The sequence below is a fragment of the Miniopterus natalensis genome, chromosome 9 (genome assembly GCF_054644295.1).
Source record: "Miniopterus natalensis isolate mMinNat1 chromosome 9, mMinNat1.hap1, whole genome shotgun sequence".
Classification (NCBI taxonomy): Eukaryota; Metazoa; Chordata; class Mammalia; order Chiroptera; family Miniopteridae; genus Miniopterus; species Miniopterus natalensis.
In genome coordinates, this window is record NC_142089.1 from 13,695,711 (window position 1) to 13,717,427 (window position 21,717).

General features: G+C 41.8%; 2 protein-coding genes across 2 annotated transcripts; both read right to left on the minus strand.

Annotated features, from left to right (window-relative positions):
• Positions 1–2,460: 2,460 nt before the first annotated feature.
• On the minus strand, positions 2,461–9,047 carry SYF2 (SYF2 pre-mRNA splicing factor). The gene is made up of 7 exons (XM_016216313.2): positions 8,981–9,047; positions 8,639–8,749; positions 5,819–5,944; positions 5,220–5,337; positions 4,788–4,878; positions 3,921–4,019; positions 2,461–3,155 (listed from the first exon to the last, which is right to left on the minus strand). Exons 1-7 carry the CDS (start codon positions 9,005–9,007, stop codon positions 2,990–2,992), a joined length of 738 nt encoding a protein of 245 aa, XP_016071799.1. The 5' UTR covers positions 9,008–9,047; the 3' UTR covers positions 2,461–2,989.
• A 7,030-nt stretch (positions 9,048–16,077) lies between these two features.
• On the minus strand, positions 16,078–20,300 carry RSRP1 (arginine and serine rich protein 1). The gene is made up of 5 exons (XM_016219050.2): positions 20,146–20,300; positions 19,324–19,905; positions 18,585–18,736; positions 17,000–17,077; positions 16,078–16,481 (listed from the first exon to the last, which is right to left on the minus strand). Exons 2-5 carry the CDS (start codon positions 19,838–19,840, stop codon positions 16,365–16,367), a joined length of 864 nt encoding a protein of 287 aa, XP_016074536.2. The 5' UTR covers positions 19,841–19,905; positions 20,146–20,300; the 3' UTR covers positions 16,078–16,364.
• Positions 20,301–21,717: the final 1,417 nt, after the last annotated feature.

The following is a 21,717-nucleotide window of genomic DNA, read 5'->3' on the forward strand; positions in this document are numbered from 1 at the left end:
AGCTCCACCACCTGGCCAAAAACTGCTCAAGTGGGCCTCCTAAGTGAGAGAACAGAGTTGAGTCAAGTAATAATTAAGCCCCACTCCTCTGAGATGGCCTTTGAAATAAATGAGCTAATGAAGAGTTGTCCCCACTAAGATATCACAGCTTTGGAGAAAAAGGGCCAGTGGGGAGGCAGCCCTGCCCTGACGGGGAGGGGCAGGGGCAGGGGCAGGGGCGGGAGAGAGACGGGTATTTTTACGTTTACCAGTTCGATGCGGGTCTTTTTATATCTTATTGTCTCTTCTTAACTCCTTTATAATACCTGCTTTGATTTCTTTATCTCTTCATTTGAGCCACTGCGTCAGTTCTTGGTAAGTTTAGATGAATTTTCTTCTCATAAACCTACTCTCCTGTTGCACTGATTAGATGCTGGACGTCGTGAATCCGATGTGTTGGGTACCGGGTAGTTGTGGGGGTTTTTATTCTTACTCTTGATCTTTGGTCTAGGATGTTGTCAAGTTATTTAGAAACAGTTTGATTCTTTCAGCTCTTAACTTCTGATTTTTAGGCAAGACCCAAACAGTGTTTAGTCTAAAGATAATGATTCTCAATTGCCGAGGTCGGTGGGAAAGCCTAGTCCCGGCCAGGTGCTGCGACTCCCTTGTCCTTTCAGGTGGCTCTTTCCTGGGCCTCAAGTCGTTTTCTCACCTACGTGCTGATCGGGACTCCGCCTCATTCCTGAAGAGACCCTCTGCTGCCTTTCCAAGCTCTATGCCCACTCTCTCCTCTCCAGAGCTCTGTACCTTGAGCTCTTGCCACTGTGGTCTCCCCAGACTTTCAGTTCTAGCTGCTCAACCAAGGGAGCCCTTGGGCTCCACTGGGGTTCTCCCTCCACGTGCCATAGCCTGGAAGCTCTCTAAAGGCGTCAGCAGGGCGATCATCAGGCCACGCTTGTTTCCTCTTAGGGACCACTGGCCTTGCTGCCTGATCCCCAGTTATCTTGAAAGCTGTCCTTTGTTATTGTTGTTTCAATCGGAAGGTAAATCCATTCTCTGTCACTCCATCTTGGTTGGAAGTAGAAGGCTCCTGTTTACTCTTTCAATTAGATTTTATCATTTTTTCCCCATAGGTCCAGGGCCATCTCACTAAATTTGTGTCATGATTTTTATTATTGGAACTGGACTATTTCCTCCCGTCTGCATTTCTAGGAGCTTATTTCTAGAGTGCAGAAAAACTATTGATTTTTGGATATATAACATTGAATGTGTTAACAGATGTCCTGAAATTGAGTCACGCATTGGTCTTAACTTTATTCGGTCATAAAACATGAAGATGAGAGGTAGGCATCTAAGGCGGGTGCAGCTGCTCAGCAGGGCCAGCAGGGGCCCGCGTTTGCTCCGCTCTTCAGCACGCTGACTTTTATAAGCATGCCGTTCCTTCATGGCACGAAATAACAAGGCTGCCACAGCTCCAGGCCTCCCGCATGTGGCCCAAGCAGAAAGAAGGCAGAAGCGGGAATGGCAACTACCATATCAGGCAAGCAAGATTTCTCAGAATAAATTAGATTGTGTCTTATTAGCCAGAACTACATTTGACCACCTATAACAGCAATTTAGTCTCGGGAAGCAAGTGTTTAGCCAGATATTTTGCCAAATTCATAAAATAATCAGGGTTCTGATTGGTAGTGTAGAAAGAACTGACATTGGACAGGCAGCTAATAGGTCTACGAGCTACTCTTGCACTCTGAAAATAAACTCTCCTGGCTCATAGTGAATTATTCTCTTAAATGCATTGCCAGATCATATTTGACAATTTTTTGAAGTTACATTTTTTCAGGCTGTTGCAATGTCCAGGATCAAAGGCTTGAACAAAGGTATTGGAGATGGAATAGAAACATATTTTCAGAGATAGTATCAAGGCCCCGTGACCAGACCTGATTAACTGCACATAGAAATGCTAGGAAAAAAAGTGAGAACAGAAATGGGCAGTAGACTAAAAAGGGAATAATCACCAGTACTATTAAATGTTAAATCGCCTTTAAACACTAAAGCTGAAACACTTGTGAAATTTCCTCTGTGCTTCAGATTTCTATTAGTTTGGAGTATCCTAATTACATATTTAGCGTTTTAGTCAACATGTATGAAAAACTCTTATTAATCTCTCTGGACTTTTATTAAAATGACACCCTAGCTGTGACTTTCAGATACATACTGAAATATTTATAGATAAAATTATATATCTAGTATTTGCTTCAAAAGAACATGGGAGTCTTGGAGGAGAAAGTAGAAATAGAGATGAAATAATATTGGCCGTAAGATGATTATTGAAGCTGGGTATTGGATATACGGGGTTCATTGTATTACTGTCTTCTTTTGAATGTTTGGGATTTCCCATAATTAAAAATTTTTTAAGTTTATGGAATGGAAGCATGTATGTTTATGCATATACATATATTTTTTTAAATGATAAACAGAGGGTTCAGTAGGGATTTTATTCCACAGGGTATCTGCTTTGTAAAGAAGGGAACAGTACATGGTCAATATTCATGGGAGGATAGTTCTGTTTCTTCCTGAACTTGGTCATAAGCAGCCTGGGTACAGCCTGCACCAGCCCTCCAGTAGCCACTGCCACCTTCCTCATCACTGTCCTTAGCTTCAGAGTCTACAACCCCATATTGTTCCTCTGTCCAGCTCTAGATTCTGTCAAATTCCTAACATTATTCAAAGTGACAATGACTGAATTTGTTTGGTACCAGCAATCTAAAGCCCAAAATGCTTCAAAGATTAAATAATCACACATTTAAAATACATAGAAAAATAATATAATTAGAATTTATACAAAGTAGATTACAAAACAAGTACACTACAAGAAATACATCTTATATCCAAGCACAAAAATTTGGAAATATATGTTTAAGAAAAAAACATTTATTTTTAAATGCTGAGTGGGAAGGCATAGACTGAGTTCTGCTAGCAGAAATTTTCATTCCATTCTCAAGCTTCGAGATTAGACAGCTGTTCCTCTTTCCAAATTCTGTTTAATTTCAGCTGTATATTTCCCATAAAATCTTTCTGCCTTCTTGTTGAATTTGGCGTTCCTTTCATTAATGTAATCGATATCTGCATCATCATTATAAGGTCGTCTCCGGCTATATTTGTCTCGTTTTTCAATTCTAAGGGGAAAAAATAATAATTTACAAATTTGTCTTTTTTTTTTAATTGATTTAATTTTAGAGAGAGAGGAATGGGGGGGGGGAGAGAGAGAAAGAGAAACATTGATTTGTTGTTCCACTTATTTATGCATTCACTCATTGATTCTTGCATGTGCTCTGACAGGGACTCGAACCCACACCCTTTGCATATGGGATGATGCTCTAACCAACCAAGCTAGCCAGCCAGGGTTTGCCTTCTTTTTTGGTCTTAATAGAACATGGCCACATAGTTAAGAACAGAATCAATACACTTAGAATAGCACATTTTGGGGGGTGGGGGAGCAGTTTTCACACAACCCTGGGTAAGAACCATGAAATCCAGTAACATACAAACTCATCTTCAGAATACTTCTGAAAGAGCAATGACATTATTAGAAACTGGGCACATATGGAGTGCACGGTACGTGATAGACACCATCCTTATACTTCACATGTATTAACTCCTAACACAAATTCATTCCGCTCTGCCTAACATTCACCCGTCAGGATTAAGAAACGCAAATGTAATGGAGGTATGTTACTAGAACATTCTTACTTCTTCAAATCAAATAGCAGCGTGATTGCTCAATAAAAGTTCTAAAAGAAGAATCTTCTTTAGACCTTTCCCTGCCTCAAATACAATAATTCAATTTTATCAATATTTTGCTTCTCCACCCCAAATCATACGGACTTCACTCACTTTGCCATTAAGCATTTAAAATTTCACACTGCTCTATTGAGACTTACTGTTTTTCCAGGTCTGTGACCATCCTGTCGATTTCCTGCGCGGAAGGCACGTGCGTCCCATGGATGAGACTGTTAGACGTGGGGAAAAGCTCTTCTCCGCTGAAAGACGCAAAACGGACTTAGAGCGACACCCGAAGCGCACCGCACCTTCACATTTCAGACTAAACTGCCGTTTACGACGAGAGATAAGACACATACATACATTTACCGTGGGGCCCTACCTTGACTTTTTTAAAAATACAAAATTGGAAGGGACCTAAAAAATCACTTACTCTGACACCTTCGCTCTATAGGTGAAAGGGCCAAGGACCAGAGGTCAAAGGACTTGGTTCCAGGTTCAGGTTATTTTTCTTTCCACTAAAGCAGGGGTCCGCAAGCCTCACCACCTATTTCTATAAACAGTTTTACTGGGACACAGCCACACCCATTTGTCTATAGATCCTCTATGCTGCTCTCACATCACAACAGCAGTTGAGTAGCTGTGACAGAGACCATCCAGTCACAAAGCCTAAAATATTTACTATCTGGTCCCTTACAAAAAAGTGCACATGCTGGCCCTACAGCATTCTACCCCCTAAAATAATATCTGAGTGACTATGATAATCTGGGTGTTAACCACTCCACAGTCTTAGAACATCCAGCTAGAAAGAAACCAGGTGAGGAGCTTAGCTGCTGTGGAGTGAGCAATAAACAGTGTTAAGACCACAAATCATTCTCAGATAGCTGTCTGATAACCCATACCTAAGCATCACCTAAGCATTACTTATGTGTGTGTGTTGTATACCATACACATACAAATATATCTATATTACCTCAGGATGGAAAACAAAACAGAACACAAAAACACTTTCATTGCTGTCAACTTACTGCTTTTCTCTCAGTCTCTCATACGTTTCCATGTCAGGTTTGATCTGTTTGGTCAACCGATGATACTGGCGTAACTGGGCAGCAGCATAATCTAAAAAGAAAATGAGAATCAGAGATAATACTTCCTTGTTTGGTCATTATGATTCAGGAAAATAATCAAAATAATTATTAGTAATAGAAGCACAAGACACCAATCTAAGCACACCTCAGGATAGATACTAATACAAGCCTTGATGAATTTTACCAGAAAGAATGACAGAAGCCAGCTGACTGAAGTACAGCCTTTACTGCTGCCCTCGGAGACATATTTGTATTTTCTTGGGTTTATGCCTCTTAGAGAATACCCCGGAAGGGCGCACCCTTTCACAAACCAGAAACACTGAAGGTGATGCTCACCTAAGGCCGGTTTAATAAAGTAAAAGCCAATTCTACCTGAAAATCCCAGGTCGGGGTTTTTCCTCTTCTTTTTCCTCTCCCATCTTTCCGCATCTTCTGCGCTGATCTCCAGTAACTTCACTTTCTCATAGTCTTCCCCTCTTGCTGCACACTCCTAAAAAGAATGGAAAAAAGCGGAAACTTGCAATGATGATACAAGCAATTATTTCATCTGTACTTTAAATCAAGAAAGAGTGAATCAAGTTATCTAGAAATACTTCTAAAATAATGATTAATATTCAAAGAAAATTCAGAATCTTCTACGGCATATAAGAAATAAACACACCGATTTTAGAATAATAGTTATTCAGCCTTTATCGGGTGTCAGACCCTGTTTTAAATGTTTTACATGCATGGACTCATTTAATTCATAACTCAATTATTATCATAGTCTCCATTTTACAGATGAGAAAACAGAGGCACAAACAGGTTAAATAACTCACCCAAAGTGTTGCAGCTAGTAAAAAGCAGAACCAAGATCTGAACTCTGGCAGTCTGGCCCAAGAGCCAGTGTACAAAACCACCATGTTCTACTGTGTCAACACAACAGAAAAACTGAGTAAGCCACTTATGAAGACAGCAGAGGAATTCCTAACCTTTTTCTTTTCTTCTTCCTGCAGTTCCCACTCCAAACGAGCTTTTCTGGCTTCCCAATTTGCAGGTAATTTTAGTCTTTTATCTTCTTCCACAACTTCCTGGTGATTTAATTTACGGGCTTCATTCTAAAACAGTAACACAAAAAGTCTGTAGCTGAAAGATGAAAATCAATCCAAACAGATCTTGCCTTTTTTGAGGGTCAGGTAAGACACATTAACGAGGGGACACCATTTTATCCTAAAAGCAACAGAGAGTCATCAAAGGATTTTAAGCAAAGGAACTGTCTAATAGTTCTGCATTTGTATAGAGTCAAGAAAAATGTGTTGGGCTGCACTGGTTTGCTGCTCCAGAGGCCTGGCGGTTAATGTCAGCTTTGCCTCTGTTTGGCTGTGTAGCCCTTCAAGCAGGTCCCTTCGGGTTGAATAAGAAAAGGTTTCACAAAGTGGGGAAGGACTACTACAGCGGCACTAAAGACTTTAGGTGGGATGACATAATATTAAATCACATGATGAGAAAGATGTTCTACTTTCAATTCTATTTTAATCCTGATTAATTCAAGGAAAAAGCCTCAATTTGGGGCGGGGGCTATAATGCCTATCTTAATATCTCTAATCCTTTCCAAGTCCCCCCTCCTTTTTAAATATTTAACAGTTTAAATTATGGCAAATGAAATTTTTCATTTGGATTACTCTGTGAAGTCTGTTTCAAAATAAAGTTAGCTACATAAAACAAAATGAGTATATCATCTTAAGGATACATTGAATTAGATGTTTCTTAGGTCACAGGCTAATGGCAATTAAGTCCAGGAAGCCATGTCTCCTAATTTCCAACCAGATGTTCTTTACACAGTACATCCAAGTAAATATTTCCATGCGTTTAAGTCTTTATTAATCTAATAAAAGTTAATCTAAAAGTTAATCTAATAAAGACTAACTTTGGGGGGCAAAGAGAGATACTCAACTACCATCCGTAATTTACTCCTGACTCTGGCAATGCCCTCAGGTGAAGACACCAAGAACACACCTGAAGTCAAACAAAGTTGTGTTTCTTGCACTAAAGAAGACAGCAAACCATAGGGAACTACAGGCATTGCAGTGAGGCGTTAGGAGGGGCTAATTATAGGATCTGGGTTTGTATCAGGTGACTGGGGGGGAAATTCAAGGAAGCATGGTTGTGCTCTGGATTGGCACTATCAGAAAGCCAGGGCATTCTATGATTATGTTAAGTTCTTACATAGTAGGTAAGATTAATGGACCAAGACTAATGTTTTATTTGGTAATAACAGTCTATGACGTTAGCAGAAGAGAGGAACGTGGGGTCATTTCTGTGGTTTAAATAGTCTTGTTTTTGTCTCATTCAAATAGTGGAGAGTGATTGGGGTTTTCATGGCCGGGCTGTCTGTCAGGCCACTTCAAGTATGAAAGTCATGAATTGCTTGCTTGCTTTCTCAGCTCCAACTGCAGCCAGTTGTTTGCTGGACTCTTATCCCTAACATAAATTCTCTTCTTTTGCATTTGTCCCCTCTGCTTGGATATTTCTTCCTCCAACTTCTTTGTCTGAGAATACCTTACTCATCTTTTAAATAGTATTTTGGCCCTGGCCGGTATGGCTCAGTGGTAGAGCATTGGCAAGCAACCAAGGGTTTACAGTTAGATTCCCGTTCAAGGGGTCAAGGGCACATACCTGGGTTGCAGGTTCGTTCCTTGGCCTGGTCGGGGCGAGTGCGGGAGGCAACAGGTTGGTGTATCTCTCTCATATTGATGTTTCTCTCTCTCCCCCTTCCTCCCACTCTCTCTAAAAATCAATGGAAAAATATCCTCTGGTGAGGATTAATAAAACAAAAAAAATTGTAGTTTAGGTGTCTTATATAAGGCACTCCCTGGAGCTCCCCCACACTGTATAAATCTCTCCTCTTTACTCACAGGGCCCATGTTTCTAACTGTTGCATGACATTTACCACAGTATAATTTCTAGCTATAACACTGTCTCCTCTTCTTAAGAACAGAGGCCTTATCTTAATCATCTTGTTCCCCTCGAACAAGCTCAACCACTGACACTACAGACTTTCACAGATTTGTTGATTATTTCTGAATGAAGAGGCAAACAGCTCTCATATAAACATTGGACAAAGTTTCTACATATTTCCATAGGTAAAATGGAGTTTGTTAGAATGCAACAGGGAGATTGTTAGTAATAGAGACTCCCAAACCTAACCTAGGTAAGTTAAATCAGATGTAGGTGGGAGGGGGATTGGGGAGAGTATGCGTACAGGTGACCCTTGGACAACAGCAGGTTTTAAGTGCAGGGGTCCACTTAAACCTAAAGACACTAGGCCCTTCCTATCCCTGGGTTTCACATCCACGGATTCAACCAACCTCAGATCTAAAACAGTATTTTCACATTCCCTACATCTGACCCTTGAACAACGTGGGGATTATGGGTGCCACTCCAGTACAGTCGAAAGTTCGCGTATAATACTGTTTTCATTCTGCGAGGTTGGCTGACTCTAAGTATGCCGAGGGCAGACTATAGAGTCCAAAGTCATACAGTGGTACCTCGGTTTTCAAGCGTTTCAGAACTCGAACTGTCTTCCACAAGGGATTACCATGGATTTTCGACTGGGTGCGCAGCACCCCTAACCCAGGCGTTGTTGAAGGGTCAACTGTATTTTCAAAAGTGATGCTACGAGGGTTGAGAACCACCGGGATAGATCTTTCATCCAGCTATGTGGGTCTCTTAGTCACAATGATGCGACTTCCTCGTCCCCCCACACGCAGCAAGGGCCTGACAAATGACAGGTCTCAGCCAGGGCTACTTACCCGCTTTAGATGCAGCTCCCGGAATTTGCGCAGTCTCTGCTCGCGCTTCTGGGCGGACAGCTCCTCCGCCGTCGCGAGGGGCTGCTCCTCCTCCGCGCTGTTCACGGGCACCTGCGACAAGGAGAAACGGCTGTTGGCAGGGCCGGCTCAGCTTCTCCCGGGGCTGCCCAGGCCGATTTCCCGCTCGGGCCTGACAGGCCGCGCCAGGCCCGCACAGCCGACTCCGACCCATGTCTACTCCTCCTTGGCCCGGCACCCAGACATCTCCTCTACCTCTCGCCCCTGCCGCCTCCTGGACCCCTACCCCACAAAAAAACCCTGGATAGAGCCGGCGGCACTTACCTTCTCGGCTAGAGCCGCAGCCGCCATCACAGCCTTCCTCTTCCCACTTCCGGCAACAACACAGCACTTCCGTCGGCCTTCCGATAGAGACTAATAGTCTACGATAAGCCCCGCCCCTTCCTGGCAGCCTCAGGAGAATAGGACCAATCCCTGCTCCTTCTAGCAGTGAGCTGTTTTCGATTGGGCAGGACCTTGCGCAGCCGCAGAAGGTCGTGGGGAGAGGTGAGGTGGAGAGGGCGGGCCGGGAAGTGCTCGGAAGGGGCGGCTGAGGAGGAATGGCGGCCCCTGAACCTGGTAGGAAGTTACCTCAACTGAGTGCGGCTCTCTGGAGCGTAAAGTGCTTATCCTGAGTGTCACCTACTCCGAGGCAGCTCTCCCCTGACTTCCTTGTCTCACATAGGCCCTTAGTATTGTCGTATGGCCCTATTTTAATTTTCTCAGTAGCATAAGATATTTTCTCTTTGTTCATTTTCTGTTTTCCGCATCGACGTTGTGAACTGCAGGAGCGCAGGCACGTCCATCTTGTTTACTCTTCTGTGTCCAACAAGAAAACTGCCCGAATGAGTAACAGTGGTTAATAAAATAAGGTGCTGGATACAAGAGGAATATATGAAAAGTATTTTTTCTGCTCTAATAACCGCTAATTCGATGTAGAAATGAAAAAGTAAGCCTCCAAATAAAAAGATATCTAGGTATAAAATTTAAACGGTAACAGGGATAAAAACAAAATAATTCGAGGTACAGAAAGATTAAGTTTGAGGTTGCGGGCTCCATTCCCAGTTGGGGGCGTGCTGGAGGCGGCTGATCAGTGCCGACTCTCATCACTGATGTTTCTCTCTCCTTCCCTCTCCCTTTCTCTCTCTGAAATCAGTCAAGAAATATGTTTTTAAAAAAGATTGTTTGAATAGGTGGATTTTCTGGTTGGAAGACAATAGTAAAGTGTGGCATCACAAAAAGAGTATCTAGATGAGTATAAATGCAATGTTATTTCCATCAGAATCTCAGTAGATTATTCTTTTTGTTTGGGGAACTGGAAAATAACGGCAAAAATCCAGACGTTCAACAGCACGCTGTATTGGTGAGACCGGTAGGCCTGAACATTGGCGCAGCCCCTAGGGCTAGGCGGGTGTTTCTTGCTGGGCAGTCCGGGGAGAAGCCTGGCGGGCCCCGACTCCAGCCGGGCCTCCTTGCTGCGAGTGGAGTGCCGGAGGACAGCAGGGAGGAGGAGCAGCCCCTCGAGGCAGCAATTCCAGGAGCTAAAACCTGTCACCCAGCCAGGCCCCCTGAACGGTTTTCTTTCCGTATGTGACTCATTCAGTAGCATCTACAATCCTCTCAAGTACCTCTAAACAGTGAAACTCATACTTTGGGACACCGTGTTTCAAACCAATCCTAAGAGACTTGCTCACATCACACAGCCATTGAGTGAAGTCATATCTTGCTGGCCTTATTTGCAAACAGTTGCTCTTTCTGTCCTTACTACATTGTTCCTCGAGGCAGTAAAATAATATTTAAATATATAATACAGTTGTATACCTCCATCTCCTCCCCCTACAACAAAATCCAAAAGTCTGCTGTGGATGGCCTATCATACAAGAACACGAATAACATCTATTTGGGTTTATTTCCCTACCTATGCTAACAAATTTGATTTGTCCTTGTGGTAGAATGAAGTTTGAAAATTAAATCACCAGAAAGTTGCGGAGTAAGATAAAAGACTTAAATTACCTGCAAACTGGGAAGCTAAAAGAGCTCTTTTGGAATGAGAATTGCAGGAAACAGAAAAGAAAAAAGTAAATACAACTCATACCATCATAAGCTATAGATGCAAATATTACATTGTTTTGTTGAAGCAGTTTGCAGCATGGTAGTCAAGCACTCTGGCTCTGGTTTCCTCATCTATACCTTAGAGAACTGTGAGAATAAAAAATGTAAAACATGTAGAGCAGAGCCTGGCACATAGAGCCAGAGTAAAAGGCTAAGCTACAGTAACAACAGCTCCAACAATAAGAAAGATTAGTCTTTAACGTATCAGGTCCCAGGTGAGCAGCCCAAGTCAGAGAAGCAGCTCTGTTCCATACAAGTGTTCGTTCCATTGTTGCTCCACCATTCGCTAGTGCATTGTAGGTGTCTGCCTGGGCAAAGCTAAGTGGTTGCAAGTTCCAGGCAGCAGGAAGGGGAATGGTGTAGAAGAGGCACAGCCATGGTCTTAGGTCTGGCCTTGGAAGCAGCCCTCAGCACTTCTGTATGTTGTTGAGAACTTAAGTCAACTGCCTGATCCAACAGCAGGGGAGGTTGGGAAATGGGCAGCCTTGAGCCCAGAAAGGAGGGGAGAATTTTGATGGATACACAGTGTATCCACCACAGCTATTTTTGGTGTCAGTGTTAAAGGCTTATTCTTACAGATCAGCAAATTCCACAATTTTCTTTATTAGTCAAAGTATAGTCCTGATGGCAGTCTTAAGGCCTTTTTTAATTTAAAAGGAATCATGCAATTATATAAGGTAGTAGAGGTAACGTTTACCCCCCCTTTTACTGGAGATTGGTGCAGAAGATGTAGAAAGATGGGAGAGGAAAAAGAAGAGGAAAAACCCTGATCTGGGATTTTCAGATAAAATTGGCTTTTACTTCGTTGAATGGGCCCATTAATGACCCACTTAATAGCAGGCCTAATAATGCTCCAACATCTAAAATAGTCTGTGGTTCTCATTTTATTTTTAGATTATGCTGCTGCCCAGTTATGCCAGTATCACCGGTCGACCACGCAGATCAAACCTGACAGAAACATATGAAACACTGAGAGAAAAGCAGTAAGCCTATGTGATTTAATAGCATACTCTTTATGTTACTGAAAGGACTTAAATTGAAGAGTGCTAATTTTGGAGCTTTGCGTCCTGACTCTACCACTTACTATGTGTCAGACCATTTTTCCCCATCAATTTTCTCATCTGTATACAGGAAATAATAATAGTGCTTACTTCATAGGTTTATTGTAAAGATTAAATGAATTCATAGAATGGCACTTAATGTTTGGCATATAGTAAGCACTGTTTAGTGTTAGCTATTACTATTATCATGATTATGACTGTTACTATTACTGTGTCCCTTACCTGTGTAGGATATTTACTTTCATCATGTGCAGTAAGCAATGCTAAACTGCACTCTATCTTTCCCTAATTATGTAAGACAGGCAATGTGCTTAAGATCATGATTATATTAATAGCTATAGTGTTGAGTGGAGAGAGCTATAAATTGTGCGGAGCACAATGTGTTCTCACTTAAGCTCTCCCACTGTGTGAACTTGGTTGAGTAAGTTCAGTAGCCACTGGTCCTCAGCTAGTTCATATGGGCACTGCAGTAGATTTCTTAAATACCTTTTTTCAAGTCTGAATTCTTTTTCTTGGAAATCAAATATGATCCCATTGTTTTCTATTTTTTAACCACTGAAGGTATAGGATCTTTATAGTTACTCACCACCACTCATCACCAGCTCTTTGTCAGTGGAGAGGAGTTCTGCCCAACATGTAACAGTCTCCTTCATGGAACACATGTGCCTCCCACAGAGGAAATTGATAGGATGGTCATAGACTTAGAAAAGCTGTAAGTACCACAAATGCAACCTAAAGTTTTCATATTGATTTCATGCCAAGTGACAAAATTAACCTTATGGTCTTGAAGTATAACAACTGGACAGAAATTAAGGAACATACGAAGTATTACTTTCAAGAATGGTCCCACTCACCACCACTTTTATATTTGTGTTTTAAATGGGGTAATTATTAGGCAAAATCAACAGACTATAAAAATTCTTTCAAAGTAGTGTACTGTATCATTGTCCTTACATTTCAGTGTGAACCTGGGTTTTTTCCTAAACTTCAGATCATCCAACAGTAGTGTTTATAAAGAGAGATTGGTATAGGCATAGAAAAAAATACAGGATATACATCATACTATTTACGATAATTGCCTTTGAGGATTGGGTAAAGATGTGGTAATTTGACTTATTTTTTTAAATAGTTTGAGACAAATACATACCCATTTTGCCCAATCTTACACACACACACACAAAAACATCAATAAACTGCCATAGTTTTGTTCTCCAGCATTTCCAAAGAACCATTTAATACCTTTGTACTAAGGGAAAAGAAAGAAGGGGAGGGAAAGATTAATAGGAGTAGGTTTCATAAATCATACTGACCTGGGATTAAGGAAAAATAGGATTTTTTCCAGGGGAGAAAAGCACTCCCAATAGCCACTGCAGCTTCAACAAAAAACAAAACAGGTATCAATATTATGACTTGAGGACTACTCTGAAGATGACTGGGTGAATACTAAAGCCATTAATTCAGTCAGTACTGTGATAAGCTGTGTAGGAAAGGTTCATTTTGAAGAGTTGGGGCAGGCATTGGAAACTGGAGCTCAGAAAACTAGTACACCATTGGACAGCACTGAATCTAGACTCTTGGTACAAATTCTCATCTTGTTATACAGCCAAGCACTGCGTTAACAGTGTTTCAGTTAATGACAGATATACAAGGGTGGTCCTATGAGATTACAATGAAGCTGAAAAATTCCTATTACCTAGTGAGGTATTGTAATGTAACAAAATGCATTACTCAGGTGTCTCTGGTGATGCTGGTGTAAACAAGCCTACTGAAGCACAGCAGAGTTATGTACAGTACATAATACTTGATAAATGACTGTTACTGGTTTATGTATTTACTATACCTATCTTAGTATTCTTACAAAGTTTGCTTAAAACAGTATGCCGTGTTACATCATGTTTACATCTCCATTGCATCATTTTCTGTTGTGCTTGATTTAATCTCATGTTGTTGTTTACGGTAACATGCTGTACAGATTTCTAGCCCAGGAGCAACAGGCTATACCATATGAATAGCCTAGGTGTGTAGGCTGTACCATCTAGGTTTGTGTTAAGTGCCCTCTGTTTGCAGTGATGAAATGGGCTAATTACACATTTCTCAAAACAAATTCCTGTGGTTTAAGTGGCACATGACCGTATTGTCCAGATTATTTAGTAACAGGGTATCACATACCTGAGCAATTGTATCCCACTTATGTAAAGACATAAGTCTGGGGGTATGCACTGTTATCTTGTGTGTTACAAAACATAGGAGAGATAAAACATAGTCCTGGCCAAGCTGAACTAACTAGATTAAGTTAGACAAGGATGGGGTGATTATGGAAAAAATATATGTATTTTCAGGGTACTGAAAAGAGAAAATGAGCCAATAGAGTAAGAGAAATTAAATAGGGAAGTCTCAAGCATGTTAATAGGCTGAAGTCTCCTTGAAAGCTAATGGTAAAGGTGGCTGAGATCATTCTAGAAGTGAAATCTCCTAAGTGGCACATACCCATAGCAACTAGTCAGACCTCTCTTAAGAAAGAAGGGGTTTGGGTGAAGAAGTCATTTGGCTGTTAAGCGGCTTATGTTCAAACAGAGGTCATGATTAGATTGGGTACTTTCCATTACCAGCTGACAGTGAAAAAAAATTCTAGTATTGTCAATTTAGTCTCTCTTACAAGGAAATCCTTTGAGTTATGCAACTTTAGTAAGATACCAATAACAGGGTGCTCGGGTTAACCACATTTTAGTTACAAACCTTAAAACCAATCAATCCTTAACGTTTTCTGACTTTGCTAACACCAGGCCAGTCTACCAATATTAATGTTCTCCTTGGAATAAAAGTGAACCTAACCATGTAACCTTTATTCCTTTAGGAGCACATTACCTTCCTAATAACCCATTAACCCAAATGTGAAAATGTTTATCCAAAGCAACCCCTTCTTCCATGAAATTCCTTGTTCTAATCCAGTGCTGCTGGCTTAAGGGATGAAAATGTTACCAAGGCTTTATAAGTGATAGTGACAGGAATTAAATGTCTAGGAATGTACATATGCAAGTCATTGTGCACTAAAGGTCTATCCAATACATTCTATGATAAAAATATCTGCACTTTCCTTTAAGATAGCCACTAGCCACATGTAGCTAATTAACACAAGTGGCTAGTACAACAAAGAAATTTAAGTAATCACATGACTATCTTATTGAAAAGTGCAGGTAAAATAGTGGACAGCTTTAGTTAATAACTTAAGTCCAACTAGAGGACCATCACTTTTAAAAAGCCAACTTCTACTTAATTTGTAGTTTCAGCCTGCTCATCTCTTCACGTAATCTCTGGGTGTTTTGTTCCTTGGTTAAACTTCAGTTCTCTCGTCTCAAACAATTCGCTTTTCAAACCCACCACCACCTTCATGCTGGTATTTGTATGATCAATCATGCAACAAAGAGAGAATGCGCAAGTATGAGTTTACCGCTTTCTCATGTTAACATCCCAGGAAATTGTGCTGTGAATATTGTTCCTTTTTTTGGTTAAGTTTACACTTTTACTGTCCATTTCATTGTTTTTAAAGTGTTTACATTAGACATATACTGTATATAAGATTAAAACGGAATCATTTGGGGGTCTGGAACAGATTAACTCAATTTACATTATCTCTAATAGGAAAAAATGATTTGGTTTTCAAACTATCTTCCAGAATGAATTAAGTTCTAGAACCAAGGTTCCACTGTATTTGTGTTTTCCTTCTGATATTCTGTCCATTATGTTCTAACTTGTTATCCCGGCCTATTTGGAAATCTATTTTCTAAATTTGAGGCTGTTCAAGATGGGAGCAGAAGAGTAGAGAAGAAAAATATATGCATATCTAAGAGAAAAAATAGATAGCACTCAAAAAACCACCAAAAAAACCCCTCATGCATGTTTTATCTGTTAGGATTTCTAATTTTTACCTAGGTTCTAGCAAAATATGTTTTACTGCTATGCCCCAGCACATAAGCTTAATAAATTCATTAAGCTGGCTGGCATGTTATGTTCAAACATTTGATCTAATAAGCCAAAAACACTTGTATTAGTTAATCTAAAAGTAGCTTAAATCTTTTTATTTTTGGTGTCCACTATGTATTAATGGGCAAAAACTACTACACGAATGTTTATAATCAATCTATTTCAGTTTGTAGTTAACATTCATTTTAAAGGCCCATTATGTAAGATGTGTAATAAAGTGAGACTAAAACAGTAAAAACAAGAAATTTATTAACAAATATATATACAACACAGTTTAATTACTGTCTTATAAATTTCATTTTTATATAACCAACCAATATTACACGAAACATTTACAAGTATATATACAAGACTCCCACCTGTACACAATTCTCTGGTCCATCTGTGCTATCTCGTATCTGCCAAGAGAAATCTAAAATGTTAATTACCACTAAATCGCTCACAGGAATGAATGCTATAGAAAACACAAATTTGCAATAAAGTGCATTTCAGGCAACCTTAGCCATCACTTTTCTTTAAACAGGTTTCCACAATTCATATGGACTTTTTTTCTGGTTTATTTTTGGAGATCCTGAAGAGGTCTCTTCAGCAGTTTTAGTCAATTTCTGAAGCACTGACTTTGCTACAGAATTCTGTAAGAGAACAAATTCTTAAGTCAGCTTCCCAGATGCATATATTGTACATACTTAAAATATCTGCTTTTACATTAAATAATTCCATTTAAGATTGAAACTAGAGACACCAACCAGAGCCAAGCATGGAACTCATCTGTAACCAGACTCAAATGTTAGGTAAAGAAACTACAGAGCATATTACAATAATGAGATGTTATAAAAAGAATGACAAGCCCTGGCTGGTGTAATTTCAGTTGGATGGGGGTCGTCCTGTGCATGGAAAGGTTGCCAGTAGGGGATGCACAGGAGGCAACTGATCAATGTTTCCTTCTCCCCCTAAAAAAATCAATTTTTAAAAATCTTTAAAAAAAATGACAAAAGCCATTATGTAAAAGTGGCACAAAAGTATACAAAATATTAATTCTATAAAGTGGCTTAGTAGGCCCCCAATTATCTTGACAAAGAGCAATGACCCTTTCAACAAAAATAAAAGCCCACATAATGGCTATATGTTCCAAGTCCTTAGATATACTTACATTAGAGCTAATGCTTTTTTGCTGGGAAGACTTTTCACTGGCATTCTTAGTTCCATCTTCTGTTAGCTTTTCTGACAGCTAGACAGGAAGAGAAAATATGTTTTTTAAAAACTGTACCTTTGGTTTACAATACTATATACAAAGCAGCCCAACAGTATATAAATTTAGCTGCAGGGACACAACAAATCAAGTTGGATCTAACCAGTTATCAGTCTAAACAACACTGTACTCGTTTCCCCCTAACAAAAATTGATGCAATAAATGGGCCTGAAGACGACACTTCCCCGTAAAGCAGTCCTGTATCCCCAAATACAAGTTCAAACGACTTGAAAGTAAAGTCATACCAGAAAATACCTAGTTTCAAAGAACTAAGGTAGCAATTTTCAACTGGTATGCTGCAAGAATTTTTAAAACATGCAATACCTGACTATTTAGTCAGAGGCACTGACCTCTTTTCCTAAAGATTGTCAGGTTAAAAAAAAGGGGGGGAGGGGGGGACAGCCAACACAATAGCCCTTATGGTGTGAATGAATCAAAATTATACTTTTTGACAGATCAGCAAAAAATATGTACTTTGGTGTGCCGTGGAATTTTAGTAATTTGTTTATGTATACCTTGAGATGAAAAAGGTTGAAAATCACTTAAGGCATTAGCCCAGTTGGGTACCTAATCATCTGAAAAAGCAACAACTAAGATCTTATTTGTCTACTACTAATACTTAAGCATACACATATCTGGGTCTGAATGATAGGTTCATCTAGTTATCATCTTTCCTGTTTAATAATTCCTAGCTACCTTAAACCTTTAAAGCTATGGATTTTTATGCTTTGTGTTTCAACATAATTAAAAGACAGTGCAATTTGCCAATGCACATCCTGCACATTTCTGGAGAATTATAAACTTATCTGCAAGTGAAGCAGGCCTCTTCTTCTGTAATCTCTCAAAACATCTGGAATATATTGCATATATTATGAAATGGACATCTCTATCACAGATGCTCCAACATTACCAAGTGTACTTTAAAAATTGTCTTCTGTCTTAACCAAATAGTACCTATCCCAAATTCTAGCATGCACATGGATCTACCAGCAAAAACTAAGCTTTCAATGTGTGAACACAGACTTCAAATTAGTTAAACCTGATGCTTATTAATACCCATGTATCAATTACCAACAGATTTCTTCAGCAATGTCTGGAGACCACATTCATGTTTTCTATAAGACAGAAATAAAGCAGATAAACTATACTGTATGTTGAGTACAGAATTTCTGGGAACATAATGCTGCCAATGAAAACTACAGATACTTTGTATAGACTAGTTTGAAAAAGTTGTTAACTACATAGAAAACACTAAAGTACCAGCTACAATCATGAAAGCACTTAATTCTGTCAACTAAAGTTCATTAATCTCCCATTTTTATGGGAAAGACCATGTCTAATACTGTCAGATCTATTTTGATTTTAACACTATATCTAGCTAGCCTTTCCAAGAAGTAGTCTAAGGTAAGTCAAATAAAAACACTAATCAGATCTTCCTGGCAGTAGCTTTGTGAAGATTTTGTCTGGATAAAGTTAGAATACTCACCCCAAACTTTGCACCATTATTTGGTACAGCTGTTTCACAATCTGTTTCTTTAGATACAGGAACAATTCTGAGACTAGGGGGCAATTCAAAGTTGGTTGTTCCTAAGGCTTTTGCTGCATTGGCTTTTGCTATTTCTAGCAGCTCCATTCGATCTACAAAAGAAACGAGATATTCCTTAATCTTCTAACATTCCGCAAGAGAACTCAGAATCACAAAATAAGGTTGCATTTTATTTACAATAGCAGAACAAAGACGTTTAATATTTCATTTTCATGTGCAAAATAGATCCTTATTTGTGGAAAAATTCTCTTTCATTTTTTTGCTGGGAAAAAATAAGCATCCCTAAATAATCTCAACAGTTTTCAGCTTTCCTTACCAAAGACGTGAATTTCACATTGTTTTTGCTTTCTCTTCAACAATGTATTCTGAACATCGATTTTTTTTTTTGGTAAGAAAACTAGCAGAAACTTAGAGCAAGTAAACAACTAAGTCACTAACATTTACAAGGCTCCACTAAAAAGTGCCAGCCACCAGAAAAAGTTACCTACAGCTTAATCCCAAGGGAAAAGAAATGCCGTCAACTTTAAAACTGGGTACCGTTTTAACTGTTAGCCTACTAATGTCCTCCCTCCCTCCCTACAAAACTGTTGAGATTTCAAGCATCAAAGAAAATAAAAGCATTGAAAACTACACAGAAGGTGTCAAGGGAGAAGTTAACTGTGCACCCCCCTCGACTCACCTTTTTCACTTAAGCGAAAGGGAGTTGGACTCCGCGACCTGGTCCTGGATCTTCCCCGCCAACTCCTGTGCTCCTCCGGGTACAGCGTGCGACCAAAGCCATAGTAGCGTCTACCCCGCGTGATCGCGTAGGCCCTTCGATAATACGACCGTCCCCGAGAGCCGGACCGGCTGCGGGACCGGCCTGGCGAGGGAGACCGGTAGTGCCTCCTGGAAGAGCCGTAGTGCCTCTCCCGGTACCGGCGGCGGCTGGGGGTCCGCGACCGGCTCCGCGAGTAAGACCCCGAGTAGCGCCTGTACTTCCTCTGGTGGCGCCTTCGGGACCGAGACCGGGACCTGCTCCTGCGCCGGGATCGGCTCCCACTCCTGGACGACCACCGACTGGAGACGCTGGAACCGGACCGCGAACTTCTGGAAGAGCGGCTCCGGGTGGCCGAGGACAGCCGGCTGGACCCGCCCGAGGCCGCAGGGGACTCCAGAGGCGAGCCTGGCCACATGTCGTTCACGTAGTTTGACATCTGGGCCTGCGGTAGGAAGCTTCCTTATCTGTGAGGATCCTTCCGGAACGCTTGGTTCCTAAAAACTAACCGGGGGAGGAGAGGAGTGAAGTCCCGGAAGTAAGGCCCGCAGGCGGTGGGGGAGGGGGACACCGAACCTCGATAAATTGAACGAGACCCGCCAACTCCGGGTGCAGTCGGCGCCAGACACCAGCCTTCCCGCCCAGCTAGCGGCCCCCTCCCTTTGTGCGCCACGCAGAGCCTGCGCTTTCTCCACCACCGCGCTGAGGGTCCCCTGCGCCCGCCCCCGCCCCGAGGAAACTTACCACAAGCCGCCGACGCCTCACGTACAACGGAGAGAAAGGCCTAACGGATGCCGTCCCTCCACAGCTAGGGACGAAGAGGGAATTTACACTGCCGCTCACAACACGGAACTCAGGACCTCCACCTCCGACGTCCGGACGCGAACTGAGCTGAGTCGGCTGACGCATCGAAAGTACTAGAAGCTGACGGGTGGAGCATGCGCAGAGACGTTGGCTCTATGGGCGTGGCCTCCTTCTGGCCCAACCATCGCCCTTCCTTCCCTCTCCCCCTCCTCTCCCTACCCCGCGCGGGGCGCAAAGGCCTCCAAGATGCGCACGCGCGATGGAGCCGCGGGGGCGGGGCTGCTCCGTCCGGGTATTGGGGCCTGCGCCTGCGACTGTTCAGTCTTTTGGGTCTGAAGTTGGTGAGTTGGTGAGGCGGCCCCGCGGGGCGCGACAAGGGCTCCGTGGCCATGCCCCGCTGAGCTGGCTGGGTCGTTGCCTCCACCCTCTGGGAAGCTGCAGACTTGGCTGTGTCTCCGTGGCCCTTGCCTCCTAACCCGTGTCCGGCGGGCGACAGGAGAGGGGACCAGGTCTCGACTTAGCCAGCCCCCCGGACTGCGCCCTTCCCAGGGACTCAGGATTATTATTAAAAATTCAGTGTTAACATGTTGTGCCTAGTGAACATAAGAAAGGTGGAGACGGATGCAAAGACACCCATAGTTGACCTTTAATCAAGGAGACCAGAATTAAGCCTGAGATGTCATTCCAAGGACAATGTGCTTGGTGTTGGAGATTAAACCACCATGACTATTTTAGTTAGAAGGATTTATAAATAGGATACCTTCTGAGAGGTTAAGGGTGGGAGGTGCTCAGGCAGGCTAAATAGCCATCTCAGGCTGGTGAATAAAGAAAAATTAAATTTATTAAAAGGGGATGGAGATATCCAAATGGAAGGGCTACACAGCACTGAGTCAAAGGGTATTGGGTCCATGATGGCAGCAAAAATATACTTGGGACAGTGAAACAAGAAAGAGCATACAAGCAGCAACAGGAGAGCCTAGGCTGGGCTGCTTTGGCTCACTGAGAAGTCAGAGAGAGAGAGAGTTGTCCTTAGAAACAGGGTCAGGGGCTAAGCCCCTGATGAGAGGCTGCTGCCCATTGCTTCCCTGGTTGCAGGTCTCGTGAGGGTCCCTTTGGAGAGATAGAGATGGCTCTGGTGTGCTAATGGGGAGTGGGGGCTGGGTCCCTAAACTGAGCTAGTTATCTCTTTCTTGCAGGCTGGAATCTTAGGGGAGGTCTCAGGGGAGTGTCTCAGTAGAATATTCATCAGCTTTCCAGGCTTCTCTTTCAGGGTCCTGGTCGCCACTGATTGACTAATGACTCCCTGCCCTGGCACCGACCAATTATCTGGTCCAGAGGCAGCCAAGGCCAACTTACCTAGTTTCACAGCTTATCTGGGGCTGGAGCTGAAATACTACTGAGGCCTAGATGTTATCTTTAGGGAGGAATGCTCAGGGGGTCTATACCCAATGACCAGCAATATGCTAGGGGAGGATAGGTTACCCTGGGGACAAGGTTCTTGTTTTCCCAGTT